This window comes from Pelecanus crispus, chromosome 7 (assembly GCF_030463565.1).
Source record: "Pelecanus crispus isolate bPelCri1 chromosome 7, bPelCri1.pri, whole genome shotgun sequence".
In the NCBI taxonomy this organism is placed as follows: domain Eukaryota; kingdom Metazoa; phylum Chordata; class Aves; order Pelecaniformes; family Pelecanidae; genus Pelecanus; species Pelecanus crispus.
Genome location: NC_134649.1, coordinates 33,484,639 through 33,504,984, shown reverse-complemented (window position 1 = coordinate 33,504,984; position 20,346 = coordinate 33,484,639). Strand labels below are relative to the sequence as shown.

The 20,346-nt window shown below is 41.7% G+C and overlaps 2 protein-coding genes and 4 non-coding genes across 17 annotated transcripts in view; 5 read left to right on the top strand and 1 right to left on the bottom strand.

Moving 5' to 3' along the window:
• The window catches only part of PBRM1 (polybromo 1), a 67,640-nt gene extending 60,232 nt beyond the window's left edge, over positions 1-7,408 (bottom strand). For 6 of the 12 annotated variants that reach the window (XM_075713935.1, XM_075713929.1, XM_075713928.1 and 3 more), the window contains exons 1-6: positions 7,205-7,408; positions 6,002-6,157; positions 5,167-5,264; positions 3,864-4,011; positions 1,393-1,536; positions 572-688 (exon numbers count right to left, since the gene is read on the bottom strand). In XM_075713935.1, coding sequence (XP_075570050.1) covers positions 572-688; positions 1,393-1,536; positions 3,864-4,011; positions 5,167-5,264; positions 6,002-6,157; positions 7,205-7,243 — 702 coding nt within the window. In that variant the 5' untranslated portion in view covers positions 7,244-7,408. Of the gene's footprint in view, positions 1-571; positions 689-1,392; positions 1,537-3,863; positions 4,012-5,166; positions 5,265-6,001; positions 6,158-7,195 lie in introns of all 12 variants that reach the window. The other 6 variants (XM_075713939.1, XM_075713927.1, XM_075713934.1 and 3 more) reach the window with 2 other exon arrangements.
• A 2,901-nt stretch (positions 7,409-10,309) lies between these two features.
• GNL3 (G protein nucleolar 3) lies at positions 10,310-20,269 on the top strand. The gene is made up of 15 exons (XM_075714723.1): positions 10,310-10,322; positions 10,639-10,697; positions 11,177-11,314; positions 11,962-12,075; positions 12,233-12,316; positions 12,831-12,966; positions 13,882-13,985; positions 14,939-15,074; positions 15,615-15,702; positions 16,093-16,276; positions 16,940-17,082; positions 17,888-18,024; positions 18,587-18,789; positions 19,119-19,200; positions 19,290-20,269. The coding sequence occupies exons 1-15, from the start codon at positions 10,310-10,312 to the stop codon at positions 19,376-19,378; spliced, it is 1,710 nt and encodes a 569-aa protein (XP_075570838.1). The 3' UTR covers positions 19,379-20,269.
• LOC142594028 (small nucleolar RNA SNORD19) lies at positions 13,026-13,100 on the top strand. The gene has a single exon (XR_012831230.1). It is a non-coding gene; the product is annotated as a small nucleolar RNA SNORD19 (small nucleolar RNA).
• LOC142594029 (small nucleolar RNA SNORD19) lies at positions 15,439-15,512 on the top strand. Its single transcript, XR_012831231.1, has one exon. It is a non-coding gene; the product is annotated as a small nucleolar RNA SNORD19 (small nucleolar RNA).
• On the top strand, positions 15,938-16,015 carry LOC142594031 (small nucleolar RNA SNORD69). The gene has a single exon (XR_012831233.1). It is a non-coding gene; the product is annotated as a small nucleolar RNA SNORD69 (small nucleolar RNA).
• LOC142594030 (small nucleolar RNA SNORD19) lies at positions 16,576-16,651 on the top strand. The gene has a single exon (XR_012831232.1). It is a non-coding gene; the product is annotated as a small nucleolar RNA SNORD19 (small nucleolar RNA).
• Positions 20,270-20,346: the final 77 nt, after the last annotated feature.

Here is a 20,346-nt window from a genome sequence, read left to right as displayed (position 1 = left end):
ACAAAAATAATTCATGTATTACTATGAACAGTCACAAAGCTATTGTTCTAATAGCTCATAGAGTGAGCTATTAGCCGAATTGCAGATAAGAACAGCGTAACCTTCACAAACATAGCACTAGGCTTCAAACTGGGTGAGCCAGATCATAAGGCAGATACAAGGAATTATAATTCATCAATAAACTGACATAAAGGAACAGTTCTGTCTGAAAGCCAAATACATGGTGACGGTCTTCAAAGTATTTATTTTGCTGGTTAAACTTGCTACACCACACCCTGAAATCAGAGCAGTGAAATCAGATATATTTAAAAAGATTAAAAACTCTGCACCAAAAAACCCTGATTAACTAAACTGGCAAAACAGGGCAAGTCCCAATCTGCAATGAAGGGCTAGGAATGAGTGGGTAAGAGCAAAGAAGGGAGGGAAGCTCTAAAAACAGCTGGAGTTTGCCAGTGATGAGACAGTAACAAAGAACTGCATCCTGAGTGTGCCCATCATAGTGTATAACATCAGTCATATAAATGTCCAGGTTTCCAACTTAGAAAACAACCAATATTATTAAAATACCCACCACTTTAGAAGGAAGTTTCTGAAACAGTTCACTTATGAGGCGTCCTGATGGGTTTGTGGCAACAGCTACAGCTTCAAGAAGCTGTTCAAGAATTTCCTTCAGGTAACCTGGAGATGACTAATACAAGAAATGAAATCACAAGAAGTTTTAATAGCAGCCATAGTGGAGTGCTTCAAGTTGCGCTGAAATATATGAATTTACTTTTCAAAGACAGAAAAAATCAGCTATAAAACATGGATGCTACTTTTGAAAACAACATTGTTTATGCATTTAGGTAAAGCACATGAGAAAAGTTTAATTTCACATTTACACTGCAGACTGTCAGACATATATTGCATATTGTTAGAATAGACTTGGTTGTCAACATTAATGAAAACACGCATCCCAACATCACAAAAACCAGACAAGCCCAAACTTCCTATCATCGTATCTAGCTTATAAAACACTCCAGGAACAGCTGCACTAGCTGAACGGGACACGTGCTGGAAAACAATGTCACTAGACACGAAGCTTGCTTGCATCAAACCTCAATGTTGGCACGATATCAAGCACATATCACATTAGTTTCAACTAAACCAGAGCCATGTTTTATCCATACGAGAAAACCTCATAACTTTTTTTTGCTAGGCAAAAGTGAAACACACATACAATGCTGTGAAATTATTAACTAATAAACTTGTATAAGAAATACCTTTTGGGGCATAATTTAACTATGAAAACTATGTTTTTTCACATATGGAGGCCAATCTCCCTCTCAGAGTCAGCTGATGTACTACACAGCCATGGCTTCCTCCAACTGCAGCCGTCATACCCACACTTACCAATTCAGAATTTGCGCCTTGATTGTCATGTCCTTCCTCATCTTCGTCGTCTTCCTCAGCATCACCTTTTTGAACAAATTCATTTTTTGTGCGCAAATATAACTCCCATAATTTGCAGGCAGCTTTATATTCAGGAGAATCAGGCTGCAAAAACAAATCAAACATTCTACTCAAAATTCAGATCCTTCTTATCTGAAGGAAATTTAGAAATTATTAGCTGAAAGGTATTAAATGCATTAAATAAATAATAGAAAACCTGGGAAATTCCTGCTTCAGTCGTTCTTCAACAGACATGTTAAGAATCACAATAGGCACTACAAAAATATAACCGCTATCACTCCAAACCACCTAAGCCTTTTGGAAAACTTAGCAATAAAATTACTCAGTTTGAGGCTTGGACAAGCCTATTGGATGAATCTGGAGAAATCATTAGGTTTTGTTGCAGCATAATGACACTACTGGTATTTAAAACAGACTAAATATCAGTATGCCAGAAATGTGATTTAAGCCAATACTGCTGCCATTGTGTTAATTTCTACAGAAGAAGAATGCCAATGAATGTGCCAGTATCTTTGAAAGCACTGCAATGATTTACACTCTCCCATAACTCAGCATTAGCTGTGACATTCCAAAGAACTTAACAACATGCTACCACCTGGGTATACATCTAGGTGTATTTTTTGGAAGAGCTAGAAGGATTAGTCAGCAAATTAAGTTTTGTAAATACTGAGGTGGTAGTGGCAGACAAGCATGTGCCTATTAACATTACTACTTAAGAACACTACACAGAAAAAAGACTGCTTTTCCACTCTTTCGTATTTTTCTTTCCCTCTCCTCAGTCACTTAACCTCTATTTCAGGTATTCCTGCAGATATGTCACCTTATTACTGCTGATTATGCTCTTCTTCATGCTCTCAACCTCTGACAGCTTGTAATACAAATGAGAAACCAACATAAGAACTATTCTTAAGCTTACCTTATTAGGCTTAAATATTCTCAAGACATTAGACCAGGTGTTAACTATGTGGAACAGATTTAAAGGGTATTCTGCTCCACTACTCTGCTTCCTTCTGTATTAACACAAGATGCTCAAAAGTGCAAGACTTGAACCAAAATACTAAAAAACCAAAGGTTTCCATTCTAATCTAGCATTGCCAATAAGACACCTGCTGCAATAAAGACCCTGACAATGAAGCAGCTGTCTTTCTTTGATATGCACCATTGGAACTGCCGTGGGTAAGGTAAAAGATGAAAAAAGAAGAGGTTACATTTGTGTGCCATGCCTCCAGCTCACAACTCCATAGTTCTCTGGAAATGTCAACATTCCTTCACCCTAGAACGATGGCTACCAATTTCTATTCTACATGCAAGATTTTTATGATACAGGCATTATTTGGAGTCCACTATTCTGTAGGCAAAAGGAGCACACATTTTGTAAAACTAATCATTCTCTCCTGCCATCAAGTCCTTCTCCCTCATGTAGAAACCATGAAAAAGCCAGCATTAATGGCTGAGTGCCTTGCAAAGCTTCAGGAGTACACAATGAATTTGGAAATTTTTGTACATTTCCTACTGTAACCAGAATGTGCAAATGCATTAATCCATAAATCTGATTGTTTTTCAAAAAGCTACACACACACAAATGTAAACAAAATAAACGTTGCTTTTCTGAATGTCAGCTGGTTACACTGGTTGGGTTATTCAGAAAGCAGTCATCTGGATCATCTCCAAAGTCAAAGATATATGAAAGGTAATATAGCAGATTTAGATTTGCTGTATCATCTCAGTCACTACATACAGTTTCACTGGTTTATGTATTTAACATAGCCTTCCATTAAACAAGATTAATCCAAATTTTTCCGACTTCCTTAGGGCAACTGCAATAAAAACCATTAACATCTGCAATAAAACACATACCCAGTGTGGGGGAATGGACATGGAGGTTGTACCCTTGATGAAATACATCATCACATACACTCACAATCTATCATCACTGACCATGATAATCTATGTGCCTTTTTTTCATATTATTAAGTGTCCAATGGAAACATAAGATTCAACACTCCTACTGTATGCTTGCTGTTATTGATAAACTCTTCCTTTTGGGAAAAAACAAATCTTTTTCTATTTCAAAAGGTCACATGGAGTGTGTTGTAAAATGGGAAGGCTTCGATAGAATATTTTTCTCAGTTTACATCTCTATTTTTGCTTTCTCTCTCTTTTTGAAAAACTACATGAAGACCCTCCCCACATGATTTTACAGTTTTCCACAGAAAACTTCTTACAGTAGGACATCTTAAAAAGCTACAGTCAACCTTACGGAAATGTATGCAGATAACTGCAATGTGTGCTGGTCTCTTACCAATAATAAAGGCTAAACTGAAAAGTTTTTTGGCCAAACCAAAGAAGAACTTGAACATATCTCTACCACTTTTACAATGAATTTGAGCCTTTATATGTATTTTCCTCACCTTATAGTAAGCCTTCGCATTGTTAAAGAGAAGCTGAAAATCAGCAGTCAGCACATTCACATCATCATATTCCTCCATCTTTAGCTTTTGTTGGATTTTCATTAAATCGATTGGCTGAGAAACCACTTCATAATAATCTGGCTGATTTCTGTTGAAATGACAAAAAACAGGCATTATATTCCAAGCAGTAAAACTAAAACCACAGCACTAAAGTCTGTAAGCATCTATGACTAAATAAACCAAAAAAAGTTCCAATACATTTTTGTTACAGCTAAAAGATCTGGACAGTGGTCTATTTGTAGGCTTACTTTATTACGTGTTCTGTTATCATCCTCAGCTTTCTGAGTTTAAGATAAAATTCAGTCTCTTACTTTATCTACTACATTGTCGTGGTTTAGCCCTAGCCAGCAACTAAGCACCACGCAGCCGCTCGCTCACTCCCCCTGCCCCTATGGGATGGGGGAGAGAATCGGAGGAGTAAGAGTGAGAAACACTCCTGGGTTGAGATAAGAACAGTTTAATAACTGAAATAAAGTAAAATAGTAATGATAATAGTAACAGTATAATAATGATAATAATAATGATGATATACAAAGCAAGTGATGCACAATGCAATTGCTCACCACCCGCTGACCGATACCCAGACAGTTCCCGAGCAGCGATCGCTGCTCCCCGGCCAACCCCCCCCAGTTTAGATACTGAGCATGATGTCACATGGTATGGAATAGCCCTTTGGTCAGTTTGGATCACCTGTTCTGGCTGTGCCCCCTCCCAGCTTCTTGTGCCCCTGGCAGAGCATGGGAAGCTGAAAAGTCCTTGACTAGCATAAGCAGTACTCAGCAACAACTAAAAACATCAGCGTGTTATCAACATTCTTCTCCTACTAAATCCAAAACACAGCACTATGCCTGCTACTAGGAAGAAAATTAACTCTATCCCAGCCAAAACCAGGACATACATTTTCAAGGGTCACTTCTATTAATCTACCCAAGATATGCCCTTAGTATTACATTCCACCACTTATGTGGAATATTTTATAGTCAAAGACATAGATGTTTTAGGCAGGTGTCACAAGAAACATTTAAAATTAATTCAGTGTACCTTTTTTTTGACTGAAAAAGGGCACCAATGTTAGCACGTCAATTGAACAATTACATCAAATACTCAGATTAAACACTGGTGTGAAACTATGACAAATTTAGCTTAAATTTTTCACAGCTATTAGTGCTGAAGTATCCCTCAATACCCACTTACTCCCTGATTAAATCTCAACTTCAAGGCTTAACCAGAACCATGATCTTACCTTCGCTTCGGTGCCCTAATGAAAAGCTCACAAAGGAGCCTGCCCTGTTCATCTTTGTAATCTCTGATGGTGTTGTAAAGTTCATGGCATACAGCAATCTAAAATGCAAGAACAATAAAGTAATGAAAAAGGAGAAAATTTTAAGGAGGTAACAAATCAAAGCCTGCTTACAATGGGAAAGACAAGCTGCCAATCCACAGTGTGCTCTAAAGCAGAAATGTGAAGAAATTGGTGGATCTCATACATTAGAATGATACCTGACAAATATGCCAGGTACTGCAGAATTTTAATTTTTTTTTTTGAACATAGGGAGCTTTCCTTCAATGCTAATTGTAAGTAAAACACCCAAAATGTAAATTATTTCACTGCAATTCTCTCTGAGTTATAGACATCTAAAACAACAACAGGGGTTCTTCTGCCCTGCAATTAATTAAAATTAGACTGTTAACTCAAAGGCATAACAGAGACATTGTACGCTTCAGCAATCACTGCCTGTGCTGTTCTCCACTTATCTCTCTGCATTTGCTATTCAGACACAGCTCTCAACTTCTGCATGTTATGATTTCAGCTCCTTCTCCAACATCCTTCCATCTGCTAAAATGATCGGCAAAAAAAGAAAAGCGGCAAAAGGAAAATGGGAAAAAGATGAAACTGGGGAGACAAGAACAAGCCAAAGCTGAATGAGATCCTAAACAAAGCTTAGCCAAGGCAGCAACAAATTCAGGGCCAGTGTATATGCACTACATATGATCATCCATTTTAAAATCCAGCATGTCCTAGGCAGGGACACAGTAACCCCAAGGAAAAAAGTTGTGCATAATAAGAAGGTACTAACAGGATCTACAGTTGGGAGATTGGAAAGTCTCCTCCTCTTTCTGCTTGGGCCTGGTATATTCGTGGAGTGGTGGCCATCATCAAAGTCTCCTCCACTGACGCTGCTGGAAGGCGAGGTAGCTCTTCGCCTCTTGGAACCCATGGAATCCAACTTCTTCTATAATGAAGAGAGATGTTCTTAAACTCATGGTATTGCATCCAAACTCTCTGGTGAGAGCTAACTATGAAGCTAGCAATGCTTTAGGATGAGACACATATGTTTGTTATATACTACAGTTCAGTTAAGCCATATATCTAAACACCAGCTTTTTGAAAATGGGCAGGAATAAAGGGCAATCAGAATGGTCCTACAGTTTTATAGTCACTGATGACAGTAATGTCAGAAAGCCTAGGGCTCATGGTGATGAAGATTAATTTAGCGGCTCTTACTAGCATACATTCTTAGATTATCTACATTTTGATACCTCACCCCATGCATGATAACTAAGCGAGAACCGCTGTTCTAAAGGAAAGAGCTGTACAGAGACAAGTGCTCAGTTCTGGTGTAAAGGCACTTCATTCCATGCCAAATTAAAAACAAACAAACAAACAAACCCCCCACAAACCAAAAAAACACAAACAAAACAAATTACAAACTAAAATTCAAATGGCTACTGAATACCTTGTCCTAGATTCAAGCCGAAAGAAGGTCTGGACCACTGTGTGACCTACCACTCCTGCTTTATGTTTAGGATGAATGGCTCAATCATCAAGAAGGAGAAACAGCCACCTCCTTTTTTGGCCATAGTTTTCCATTTATCAACACAAACAGTGAAAAATGAATAACCACCATCCAAAAACTATGGTGATTTACGGAACAAGTTGTTGGCTCTTCCCCAACTTCCAGTGACAGCATCATAAAAATATCTTAATTTGTAGCTGTCTCAAAGGCTGAAGACAGAATAGATTCATCCATTCCAGCCTATACCCATCTTCCAACCGAATCAAGGAATTTCTTCTAGGAAGCACTCAGCTGATTTCCAAGGTACGGCAGCACAACATAACCACATTAGAACATTTATGTTGGAGACAGAATTAATTTTAAGCACACAAATGAGATGAATAAGGCAGGAAAAATTAACAGTTAGGATAAAGAAAAGTAAAAGCCTAAAGCAGAGAAATGGAGAGAATGGTGCACATACAATCAGTAATTTACCAGATTTACCAGAGTACAACCAGCACCTCGAAAAGCCAGTCTCCTCATAGTGTCTGATGGCCAAGTACAGATACTGGGAGAAGGTAACACTCTAGGAGTAGCAAATCAGCAATGGTGTTAGTACAGTCAAAACTGGAAGACAAGAAAAAGGAAAGAGAGAGAGAGAAGAAAATTGAGAGTAGATATAGATAGATTATTAAATATTAATAATATAGATAGATAATTAAAGAATAAAATCAAAGAATAAATTGAATAATTACAGTGACAGAGAATAAAGCAAGAAACAGAAGGTAACTTTTTTTAGCCTAGCAGAAACTCTACAAAGCAATTTTATACACAGAATGCTAGACATTTTGTCATTTTTACAGTAAAAACACATTTCTCTAATGTTCCTGAATACACATTAAAGAGTTTACAGCCACTTGGAAGAGAATGATTCATCAAGCAGAGCAGGGAATAAACATAAGCAGTATCTGACCTGAGAGTAAAAACCAGAAAACAGTAAAACTTACAGAATGCAAAGTAGTACAGTGTTTATAACAACAAGAAAATAATTTTTAAGGTCAAGAAACGTTTAATAGACTCTCTAGTGATGATGCACCTCCATCAGTCTTCAGAGTGGATTTTTATCCTCATAAGTAAGAAACATTAAGGATCCAGCCACACAGGTTCACTAAAGGTATACCTGTTTCAATTTCTAAGCAGTCTCCAAGTCCGATTTTTTTCGGAAATTCCATGTGAAATGTACAGAACCATTTTATGGCAAAATGATTGCTTCTATTTAGTTTATATAACTATTGCCTTCAATAAAACTCCAGAGAGATTGTTTTCCTGTTTGGTATTCTGGACATTTTCATAACACGCACATACAGAGAATCTTTGTGCTTTATTAGCAGGCAATTCATCTCAGTAATGGACAACCAGCCTGTTGCTTTTGGCACTGCTTCCAACTTTTATCTGAGAGCTACAGTGTCAAATGGCTAACACCAGGCACGTGCTGATGGGGAGGCTGCTAGAAAACACAAGTTCTTGGTTGTGAAAGGAAGGCAGGAGGGACTACTGGAATCAATAATTTTGGTTCACCTAGGAACCCAAAAGTACACTCAGTCCAATCCCATCCTGAAATAAAGATTTGGGAGCCCTCAATGAGCACCTGCCTGCAAACTGCATATAGGCTTCTCCACATCTGTTATCCGCGGCATGTGCGCTGCGGCTCTCAGCCATACGCAGTCAGCCGCTGGTGTCCACTAGTATGATCAAGGCACCTGGCCATTCTGTACACAGCCTCCAAAAACATTTTTCTCCTCTAATAACCAAGGTACAAAACACTTAACACAGTCTGAACAACATCATGAATACTCAGTGAGAGAACTGCTTACGTAAAACTCCTACCAAATGTCAGGCTCCAAAATACAAAGTTCTCTCTAGATCTCCACGTTCATAAACACAGATAATCCTACCACACACAGAAATGTATTCTGTTTTACTTAAGAACATGTCTCCTAGACTTTCTTCTGCAACATAGCTGCTAGCTCACAAGACTCTCAACCGTCGCACCACAAATCTCCACTGCTACAAACAAGCCATCTCCTGTGCAACAGGAGCCTGGGCGTCTTCTTAATAATTGCTGCCATTGCCCATAAAAAAAGTCACATAACCATAGACATCTCCATAAGAAATGCTTTGCCCATTACTAATATACATGTATACTAATATATACACAACGGGTGGAAGATTGCCTCTCCTGAAAGCTGTACTACTGAGCACCACAAATATTACCTGGTCTAACCTCACTAAATGAGCAGTTTTTACGTGCATTTGAGATAACGCACTTAAAACAAGCCACGGAGGTTCTAGCACACATTTTATTTTCTGCCTCCAAGTAGAAAAAAGCTAAAAGCCGACAGACACGACAGAAAGTATTTTATCGTTATCAGGATCTCCCACGTTTCAACAGAAATACTCAATAAATCATGGTAAATTTAGCAAACGGGACAAGGGAGGGAAACACAGCCAGAATTTCCCCCGATTACCGATCACACCGAAACCAGCTACAACGTAGGAAAAGGGGGACGGCAGCAACCAGACACTACAGAAGGACAAAGCTGGAGAAGAAGTGAGAGGCACAGCACACAGACCGTTTTATCAACGCTGGGACAAGAAACAAAGAGGCAAAAGACGTAATTTCCCCCAGCCGTCCCGCAGGCGGGCCGCTGCCTGCACCCGGCTCGCACCCTGCCCGGTTTACAAACGGGTGTTGTTGGCCGGAGAAGAAGGGGACAAAGACACCTTTTCGGGCACGGACCAGCCTGTGCCCTCCCGGCCTGACAGGACGATGTCCCCTCCCCGCCCCGGGCAGGACACGCTCCCGTCCCCCGGGCCTCGCTCCGGAGGCCCCGGGAGCAGCCGCGCTGCCGCCGCCGGCCCTCGGCCGCCCCCCGTCACCGCTGGGAGCTCGGCCCGGTGACGGGACGGGGGCGCTGGGGGCGGCGGGCGGGGACGGCACAGCGCGGAGGGCACGGCGGGGAAGGCTGAGGGAGACACTGGGGCCAGCGGGGTCGGGACGCCGGTGGGGGACAGCGACACGGAGGGGGCCGCGGCAGGGCGGCCCGCGCCCCAGGGCCAGGGCCGCCGCGGGAGGCGGGGACGGGGGAGGTGACGAGAGGAGGCGGAGGGGCTCGGCGCCCCCGGGCCCGGCGCGGGGCCCGCCGTGGCGGAGCTGCTGCGCGGCCGGGCGGCGCTGCCTCCCCGCGGCGGCCACACAAAGGGAGGCAGCGGCCTCCTGGCTTCGGCCCGCCGCCCCGCCTGCGCGACCCAAGCGCCGCGCCGCTCACCCAGCCGGCTCCGCTCCGCCTCCGACAGCCGCGGCCGCACTCGCCCTCCGCCGCCCGCCCCGCCACCGCTGCTGCCGCCGCCGCCGTCGGTGCCGCCGCCGCTCCGTACCGCCGAGCCCGCCGCTGCCGCAAAGCCCGCCCGGCCGCCAAACGCGCCGAGCCCGCGCGACACCTCCGGCGAGGAAGGGCCGCTTCGCTTTACGGCAGCGCCCGCCGGCGGGAGGAGGAAGGAGCGCGGCCTTCCACGTGGGGCCGCGGCCGAGCGCGGCCCGGCGGCGCCATGAAGCGGCCCAGTGAGCGGCGGGAGCGGGGGCAGCGGCGGCCGCGGGTGGGGGCGGGCCTCGGGCACTGTCGCCGGCGAGCACTCTGAGGCGAGGGAGCGGCGGGGGCGGGCGGCGGCCCGGGAGCGGGGGAGCGGCGGCGGGCTTGGGGGGGGGGGGGGGGGGTGGCGGGGAGCGGCCGCCCGTGGCCGAGAGAACCGCGGCAGCCTGGGGCGGGGGAATGGGGCGGCCGGGCTCGAGGGCACGGCGGCGGCGGTGGGAGCTCGGCCGTCCCCGGGAGGCGGGCGGGCCGCCAGGAGCCGGCGCTGAGGGGCGCGGTGCCTTGCAGAGCTGAAGAAAGCCAGCAAGAGGCTGACCTGCCACAAGCGCTACAAGATCCAGAAGAAGGTGAGTCCCGGCGGGCTGCCGGCCCTGCGGAGCCCCGGGGCTGCCCCTGCCCCACGGAGAGGCGGGGGAGGGTGGCGAGCGTGGCGTGTCTGTTTCTAATTAAAGCTCCGTGCTAATTAGTTTAACACTAAGAACGTTTCTTATATATTACTATAGAAACATGTTGTACGTATACACGTGCACGATAGGGATGTTATATTGAATGTTAAGGAGTCTGGACTGTAGTGAGGAATTTGCTTTCCAGTTACCATTGGCCAAAGGATGATGTAGAAAGGAGTGTAGGTTTTTTACGTCATTGCATTTTGCATTCTTTTGGGCTGGCACATTCAAGTGTAGCTTTACGATGAGACATTATGCAATTGAAACACTTCAATCTAAAGTCAGAAACATGCCATTTTTTACTCTGTATCTGTAAATAGTAGGGATACATCCCTTTTTTTTAGCTTACACTGAGAAAATATTTTTGCTCCTGTCTTCAGATCAGAGAACACCACCGAAAAGTCAGGAAGGAGGCCAAGAAACGTGGACGCAAAAAGCCCAAGAAAGATCCAGGTGTTCCCAGTGCTGCACCATTCAAGGAAGAGCTTCTACGGGAAGCAGAGCAAAGAAAGCAGAGGGTAAAATACAGTTGGTGGTAAAAAGGACAAGAACTGAGACTATTCCTATCTTCAAGGAAGCTTTGTCTGTATGTGTGTTCACATGTGCATGCCCAGAGGTGCAATCATGGTAGATTGTAAATGGTCCTAGTAGACATGTACTTTGGAAAATAATATAATTATTTCCAGCATTATGCAGTGCGCTCGTTTATTTTTAACCTTCATTTCATCACTGTGTGTATAAACATGCTGGAAGTGTCACTTTTAATGTAATCAGAATCATCAGTGATGCTCAGATAGATAGATGTCCCATCAGAACGCTAAAAGTTAAGTCTTGGCATTACGTGATTGTACAGAAAATAAGGATCTGCTGCCTGCAGCGTGGAGTAATGTGACATGAAAGCAGCAGCCTTATCAGTTGTAATGTTGTTGCTGCATGGCTACCTAGCTAATGGATGTATTGCCTCTCATTTTGAGGCAATTGAAGGCAACAGTATTCTTTTCAGGGTAGGGTGCAAAAAAAGTTCCTAGTGTCACTTGGACTGCCATGACTTCTAAATAAGCTGTCTCAGGAATGTTGGCCAGAAATAAGTAAATGGGGAGAAAGAACAGTCTTCTTACCACCTTCAAATGTGTTTTATCTGGTTTGGCTTTTTGTTTGAAATCAGCTTGAAGAACTAAAACAAAAGCAAAAGCTCAACAGACAGAAGGAACATGAAAAGAAGAGGAAGCTTGAAGCTAAAAAGAATGCAGCCAAAATCAAGGAAAAAGCAGAGGGAAAGGTAGGTATCTGGTATGATTTTGATTCTTTGAAGCTTATAGAAGCAATAAAAGTCATCCTGAAACTACATCTTCTTAAGCAGTATGTTACATTTTTGTGCTGTATATGCACGCAAGTATAACACACGAATTCTCAGTTAAATTTTTATTTGCATTCAGGAATCCTCTGGCAAATCTAAAGCAAAGACTAACAAACTGCTGGATAAAAATTCAAAGAAATCATTTTGCAGGGAGCTCAAGAAGGTGAGACATTTCAACTATTTTTATATAATTAGATGAGAGTCAGCAATCAGACCACTTGTTATTTTCCTTTTTTGCATTACTGTGTAGCTGCTAGAGAGTATAATGGTTGCTTGTGATAAACTTCAACACTGAAGGAAGGGATTTTTACGACAGAAACTGCAAGGGTTTCAGTCTTGTCTGGTGTGAGCTACTGAGACACCCAGCACTTTGAGGCATTAGACTTCTTGGGCCAAGGTCAGTACGCACTGAGTGATCAGAGAGCTCTTGTAGTAATGAGGTACTAGTGTCTTAAGGATTTCTTGCCTTTTGAAGAAAAAGATGAAAATTGCTTCAGCTTTCTGGTTTGTAGTTCCGAAGAAAGGAGCTGAAACGAGAACAGTCTTATGAAACCTCACCAATTGTTCTGTGAAATTCAACAGTAACTGTTGTAAGCCACAGCTATTCCAGAGTTGTCATCTGTCAAATGGCCTGTCATGTCTGATTTGAGAGTCTTCTCTCTTTTTTTCTAACCTAGGTGATTGAGGCCTCAGATGTGGTTCTAGAGGTTTTAGATGCAAGAGATCCAATGGGCTCCCGGTGTCCTCAACTGGAGCAAGCTGTAACTTGCTCTGGAGGAGACAAAAAGCTACTGTTGGTTCTGAACAAAATTGGTAAGAAGCACAGGTTTTCTTGAAGTGTTACTTGGTCAGTGTGTGGTTCTGTGGTAGGTGAGCTATGAAGAAGATTTTAAAGGAATCTGAGATTCCGTTGAAGACATAAGATCCAACTCTGAGCTCGCTGTCCTACTGAAGGGGTCACATTTCCTCCACCTTGTAGACTAGTTTGCTAAGAAAACACCACAGATAAGGGGCTAATGCTCATTTACCTTCTTTTGCAAGAACTTCTGAGGGTATTGGCCAGTTTCAGTCAAATTTGACAGAAGTTAAAGATCTTACAATTTTTAACATTTTTGTGTATGTAGATGAGTAGGCAGAGGTCATGATGCTGGTCCCCACTGAGGCAATGGTTGAGTTAAAGAACAGCAAATCAATGCAATAGTTGTATTTGAAATTTGGCTTTTGGAAGTATTTTCTGTCTTCTGTTGCTGTATGAAAGAATCCATACAAAAGTAAGGTGTAACCAGCTAAAAAGGCTGGAGATTACTGGATTAGCAGCAGCAAAAAAAAGGAAATACCAAGAGCGACAGCAAGAGCAAAGGGGAGCAAAGGGAACTTAGTATTAAAGTAGCCTTTGCAGGGATGATGGGATAATCCTTCACAGAACATCACTCTGTACCATACAGAGTCTCCTAGCAAGACCCCAGCATGAAAAACCTGATACAGGGGCCAAAAATGTAATTGTATGCTCTGCTTGAGGCAGAAAATGAAGACTGAAACTTGCAGCACTGGGTGCCTCTGGAGAACATACACAGTACTTTACTGGAGTTTTCAGCCAAATATTATTTGTCATAAAGGAACATACTAAATGAACAAAATACAGCCTGGTTCCTGATTCCACATTAGATTTCCTCCACACAGTGATATTTAAGATTCACAGGAGTGAAAAGACTCTGCTCTTTTTTCCAGATTTAGTGCCAAAGGAGAACTTGGAGAAATGGTTGAATTATTTGAAGAAGGAGTTTCCAACGGTTGCTTTTAAATCGGCAACGCTGATGAAGGACAGGACTATGGTAAGAGCACTGCAGGGCTGTCTCATGACTAAGTCGTATGTGTTTGCAATCATACATGTTGAGAAACAGGAACTTTTGTTCTTTAAAATTCCTCTTCCCCTTGTTTGATTATACTGCTGTGACTGATGGATATGCCTTTGCACTTTGACTAAGCGTTATGGTACTGTGGGGGAATCCTTGCTGTTGAAATACATATTGTTATTTGTGGCCAGGATGCTGGACTAGAGTAAAAGCAAGTCTTTTTTTTTTTTTTTACCGTAAGAAGGACAGTGAGGGGAGGAAGATGAGGAATTTTTCATCTTCTACGTAGGACGGTTGCACCAGTTACATCTGATCTGTTTTGTAGGTAAAGTGGTGCAGGCTATACTGCTGCATTCATCCTGACTGTAGCCATCAATAAAGGTAGCACCTGACATTATTTCATGAAGAGTATAAAGGGGCTAACTGCTTGTGTCCTAGTCTCAACTCTTTGAAGATCCTCGTTTGAGTCCTGTGTGTATCAATACATCAATGCTTCACAGGTCTTAACGCTGTAACAGCATAGTGAAATAGACCCTCCTGCAAAATGGTGCAGAAACTGCAAAGAAGAGAGCAGGTTTTGAAGTCCTTCAAAAAATTGAAGCCTCTTGAGTGAATTTGCAGATTTAAGGATTCTACCATCTGAAAGTACGTGATTATTTTATAGTCACACAATGAATCTGCAACACAGCCTGAACTGAAATAACAAGCCCTATAAGTCAGTTCACATTCCTTTTTCTCTTAGTAGTTGATGGCTACCTTTTTTACTGTCACTTAACTGATAGGCAATTTCCTATTAAGCTAATTCTTTCTGTTAGAAGAACACAATAACATCATCTAATAGAGGATAGGTAGATAAATAAATCTAAGCACACATATTTATCTTCCTAAATAGCTCCTGACCATGGGGGTTTTTTTGCCTTTGAATCCTGTAGCAGCAACAGTTCACAAAAAGACGTGCTCGTGTTGATTTATCAAGAACCACTGCATGTTTTGGGAGCAAATGCCTTTTGAAACTTCTTCAAGAGCACGGCAAGACTCAAAACAAAGCCATTCAGGTTGGGGTAGTAGGTAAGTGTTTGGAGAGACAGGAAGAGTTTCCTTCTCCCATTAAGCTTTGGTGTCCTGTATTGCAAATTGGGTAAAACAACTAACACATGACTTTCTTTTGGGCTTTCTAGTCATTGTTCTTACTTTCATCTAAGACTCAATATTGTAGTACCTGAGCTGACAGCAATCTGTGTTGCACTTACATGCATGTAGTGTATGTGATTTGTGGAAGACACATTGCGTGAGGCCTTAGCTGATTCACCAGCTTAGGGAAACAAGAGAAGCAGGTGACATAACACGCAGCTTGCACTGCGTTCCTCCTGTCTGATAAGATTTGTGGTGTTACATTCAGTGATGTCTTTCATGTCCCTTTTATTATCAGTGTGAGAAATGAGGATACAGACTTTGTCTTAATTCTGTAGTGAAGACTTCAGATCCAACTCTGATCTCACACTGAAGATGTACTTTACAAAAGACACCTGGAAGAAGCAGTTTTGATCAGTGTCACATAGGCTGAATTTTCCTGTTTAACTTAACAAGGATTTATGTGGTTTTCTTCAGGTTTCCCTAATGTGGGAAAGAGCAGCATAATCAACAGTCTTAAAGGAGTTCGTGCTTGCAATGTTGGCCTAGCAAGAGGTGTTACCAAGTAAGCTGAGTGATAAAAGCTGTTGATTTCCCTGTTTGTTGTTGTGTTCTCATTACCTTGAGTTTGTTGTTTGTATACAATTTTCATCCATTAAGGGCAAAGCATGCCCCTGTGTGCAGTTTTAAATGCACATTTCAATTTGCCAGGATTAAAAATACTGATCTATGTGATACAAGCTGTCACAAGGGAATACAGTGTATAAACTTGCTCTTTTTGTACATTTAGATTTCTGTCCTACACAAAGTATATGATGAGAAAGCACTGAAACTGACTCTGTATGAAGTGCATTCAGTCCAACGCTGAGCTTTGTGTCTTGCATCCCTCACCATTACTGGTCCTTTGCTAGTCGATTTATCTTTATCTACTCACAGTGCATTTCTCTCTGAATAGGTCCATGCAAATTGTGCACATTGATAAACAGACAAAGATATTAGATAGTCCAAGTATAATTGCAGATCCTTCCAACAATGCCCTGGCTCTGGCCTTGAGAAGTATCATAGACCCTGAAGAATCAGGCTCAGCAGATGTGCTTGAAGGAGTAGATGCCATTCTAAATCACTGCAGTAAACAGCAGGTGAGCTCCATCTTTTTCCACATCTCTCACTGCATTTGACTTCTCTGTAGGTTCCTTAGGCCCATAACCAAAGTTCACTTCACTTCAACTAGTTCTGGTAGCTTTTGTACTGCTTTTCCCTAACTATACAGAGTGGCAAACTGGCTGTTGTATCCAACACTAAATCTGATCTTTCATCTTACAAATGGAAGGCAGAAACAGCATGCCAGGATCCTCTTGGCCAGAGTCTGTTTGCCCAATGACTCTTCTGATTTTTTAAAAAAAACAACTTTTAAGGTCTCATCACAGCATCACAGAGTGAAAAATGAAGATATTCTGACTGCTTCCTATTATTACAGTGAAGACCTCAGATCCAACTCTGATTTCACTCTAGTTTCAAGTAAATTAACCTAAGCCTAATTCCCATTCAGTTCTGTGATAACTGTTTTTTCGCAAACCAGTGTGCTGTCTCTATACACCCACTAGTGTGGGTGAATGGCAGATGAATTTGTTGATGAAGTAGGCATTTTGCTTTCTAATGTTTACTCCCACATTCAAGAGAAAAACCGCTTTTCACATACTTGTTTGTCCTCACTGTAACCCAGTTTGATTTGCTTTTTTATTACTAAAACTAAGAGAAAAGTGGATATCTCTTTCTGAATGCACCATTTTCTTTTGCACTAGGTAATGATGCACTATAGTATCCCAGATTTCAGGAACACTGAGGAGTTTTTAACTTTACTTGCTCAGAAAAGGGGTATGCTGAAAAAGGGAGGCATTCCTGACATAGAGAATATAGCTAAATTACTACTTTGTGACTGGACAGGGTACGTATGCTATGAATTTTGCTTTATGCTGCTCACCTCTGTCACATTGTTAATCCAGCACAGCAGAACCTCTGAGTCCTGAGTACTTAGAAAGAAGAGGCTCCTTCCTGCCCTCCCCCCCCCACCCTTCTGGTGTTTTACTTTGGTAAAGAGAGAGGGATTGGCTAACAGATTTAGAGAATGCCATCAATGGCTAATTTTCTAAAGTAGTGAAGGATACATAGCGTCAAAGCATGTTGCACGTTACTCTATAGCCAGTTTGCTGCCTTCTGCTGTAACTCTGTTAAGGGAATTTGCCTTCCTCTCAAATACTGAGTCCATATAGTTCTCTTCCACAGACAGGAAAGGGTATGGCAAATTTTCTATCGAAATCTATGGTGGTTCCTGTATTCTGAGGGTGGAATAAATGTAACTCAGTAATTGAGTGTGACTTTTTCCCTTGCTCAGTGTAACTCAGTAATTGTGACTGTTTCCCTTGCTCAATGTAACTTGGTAATTGAGTGTGACTACTTCCCTTGCTCAAGTGGTTCACCTGCTTTTACAGCTCATGATTTTACAGGCAGATGATTTGTGGTGACAAAGTATGCCATTTCTTTTTCCTCTCAGGAGTGGGCTAGCCACTTAATACTGTTATTGACAACTTCAGAGTCAAATAGCTATGTAATTGCTGTTAAACAGATGATAATAAATGTGTAGTTAGGTTGAGGACTTTGAGAGGTTTGTGCTCTGGGTTTTATTTTTAGATACAGTGATTTAACTATGTTATCTTTGGTTGTTTTTTAACACTGATATTTTATTTTCCCAGAGCTAAAATAAGCTACCACTCACAACCTCCAGGATCTCAGAGACTGCCACCATGTCTTACAGAAGACAAAACAGCTGAAATGCAGGAGTGCTTTAATTTAAAATACCTAGAAGAAGAAAACAACAACACTGTTCAAGGTAGGACTTTTACTGTAATACACTGCTACCATTAAGAGTGGTAGTAGTTTTAATGGGAGATTTTGAATGGAAGTCCTCCTGACATTTATGTGATACCTTTGCCAATATGCAGTGAGTATGAACCTTTTAAGAAAGAAATGGATTCTGATGCAACAGAACAGTGCATCCATGTGCTGTCTTAACACAGATTACCCCTGCTAGTTCTTAGTTTCTGCTCATCTGACCTAGCCCTCCTAAATATGAAATAGGGGAAAAGAACGTTGAAGAGCACATAAACACTGGCTAATTAGGCCAACAAAATACATTTTACTCTGTACAATCTACACTCAAATGCAGGTCTTTCAGCTCCTAGCAATATTCTGTAGATGCCTCAGGGAAAGCCATTCTCAGAGAATTGTCCTTGGTTCTACCTGCTTATGTGGGAGTGCCGTCTTGTGGAAAGGAGGGGGCAGGACTCTCATTTTCTAGCCCTGACCTAAAATGGCTGCCCTCTCAGAGGGTAGGCATTACATCTGGTGTTGTTTAACAGTGACTTAACAGACACTTCCTATGCTTTTCCCAGCTTTAAAATACCCCAGTCCAGCAAGTAGCATCATTTTCCAGTCAGCTGGTATGACAAATGGGACAATAGAAGAAAACGAAGTGATAGAGGTAGCATCAGAGTGGGAAAACTTGGAAACAAGCAAGGAGGGGGAAGAAGAGGAGGAGGATCTCACAGAAAGTGATGATGATCAAGACTATGTAGAAGATGACGACGTCAAAGAGGTAAATCAGGGTTTCGTTAGGCTGCTTCTACCTGTTTAGATTCTGACACCAAGTACCCAGTCAGTATCTTGCTGTAAACTGAGAATGTGTAGGCATTGTTGAGCCACCAGGAGTAATCGGAAAAGTCTTTCTCCTGGAGATAAGTGTTGGGCTTTTTTGCTTAATTAAGGAAACAACATTGTTCTAAGTCAGTTCTAAGGCAGTGTGTTCCCGACCAACTATACAAGGGGACATCCACAATATCATCAGTCTCTGTTAGGTTTCATTTGCATGGGAGAATTCATTAGTGATGTCTGAATAAACACATGTCTGACCTCTCTGACTTGTAGGAAAGCAAAGTTCAGGTCACCAGGAAAGCAAAGCTTGGAAAACGACAAACAAGTCCTACAAATTCAGAAAAGCAGATAGCAGGTCTGTATTAAAAACCCTGGCTTGAAGGATAGTCTCTAGTACTCTAGCACTTGCATTGGTTTCACTAACATGATTTTCTTTGTTCTCAGAAAGTGAACATTCCAAATCACTGTCATTCAGCTTGGATAAGACAGCAGGTGAAGATGATGCCTATGATTTTAATACAGACTATGTGTAATGAATTATGTGTGAAGACAAGGTTTGGAGACTCTTATTACTGGCTTTCAGAAAAGTCATGAAGACTTGTATTGGGGCAGAAGTTGGAGGAATGCTGCATACCAGAGCTGCTGCAAAGATTCACAATTATTACTTTGTCAAATAATGTACATAATACTATAGCTGCCTTGATTGTTTCAGATTTTATACAAGTCTAGGAAACTGACTGTATTCGGCTTTAAGTCCTAAACTTTATTTCCTGTATTAAAAAAAAAACTATTTTAAAAAATTCCTAATAGACTCAGTTAGTCTATTCACTTTGCCTTACAAAAAGATGTTTCAAAAGGATAAACCCTTTGTCTTTTTCTTTGAACAATGGTAAATGTTTAATTCTAGTCATGTTCAAGCAATTAAATTTCAAGGTACATCTCCATCCTCCTTAAAACTTAATTGCTTTTCCTAGACACTACAGAGACTGTACCCCTAGAGCATGACTTAAGTAAGTCAGTAAGTTTTCAGCATACTTACACAAAACTTGTAAAACTTTCATATGTAAAGGTTTGCTAGAAAATGCTACTTACTTCAGCTAGATATAAGGCATTTTATCTAAGCACTGCTTTATATGTTCAGAAGTTTCACTGGGAAAGGTAACAGATTATTATATTAGTAATCTGTTTTCACTAGGGAACAAGCTTCTTGTTCTTACAGTGCTCTTGAACAAAAGATGTATTTCCTGATGACACCTATTATATGTGGCAACAACTGGTAACTAAAGCAAAACATTGCCCTGTGCAATAAGGACATGTTGCTGCGCTCAGCCTATAGCAGAACTGAGGTAGCAAGAGAATTACCAAGAGGCCCTGCAGCTGCTCAACAAATTAAGCATTTAGAATAAATGCCTGACACCAACACTGTGCCTGTTTTCTTCCTCTTAAAGGTCCGATTTCTGTGTTCTTTAATAGATAGTTGTATTTTCCCTAAATGTATGTT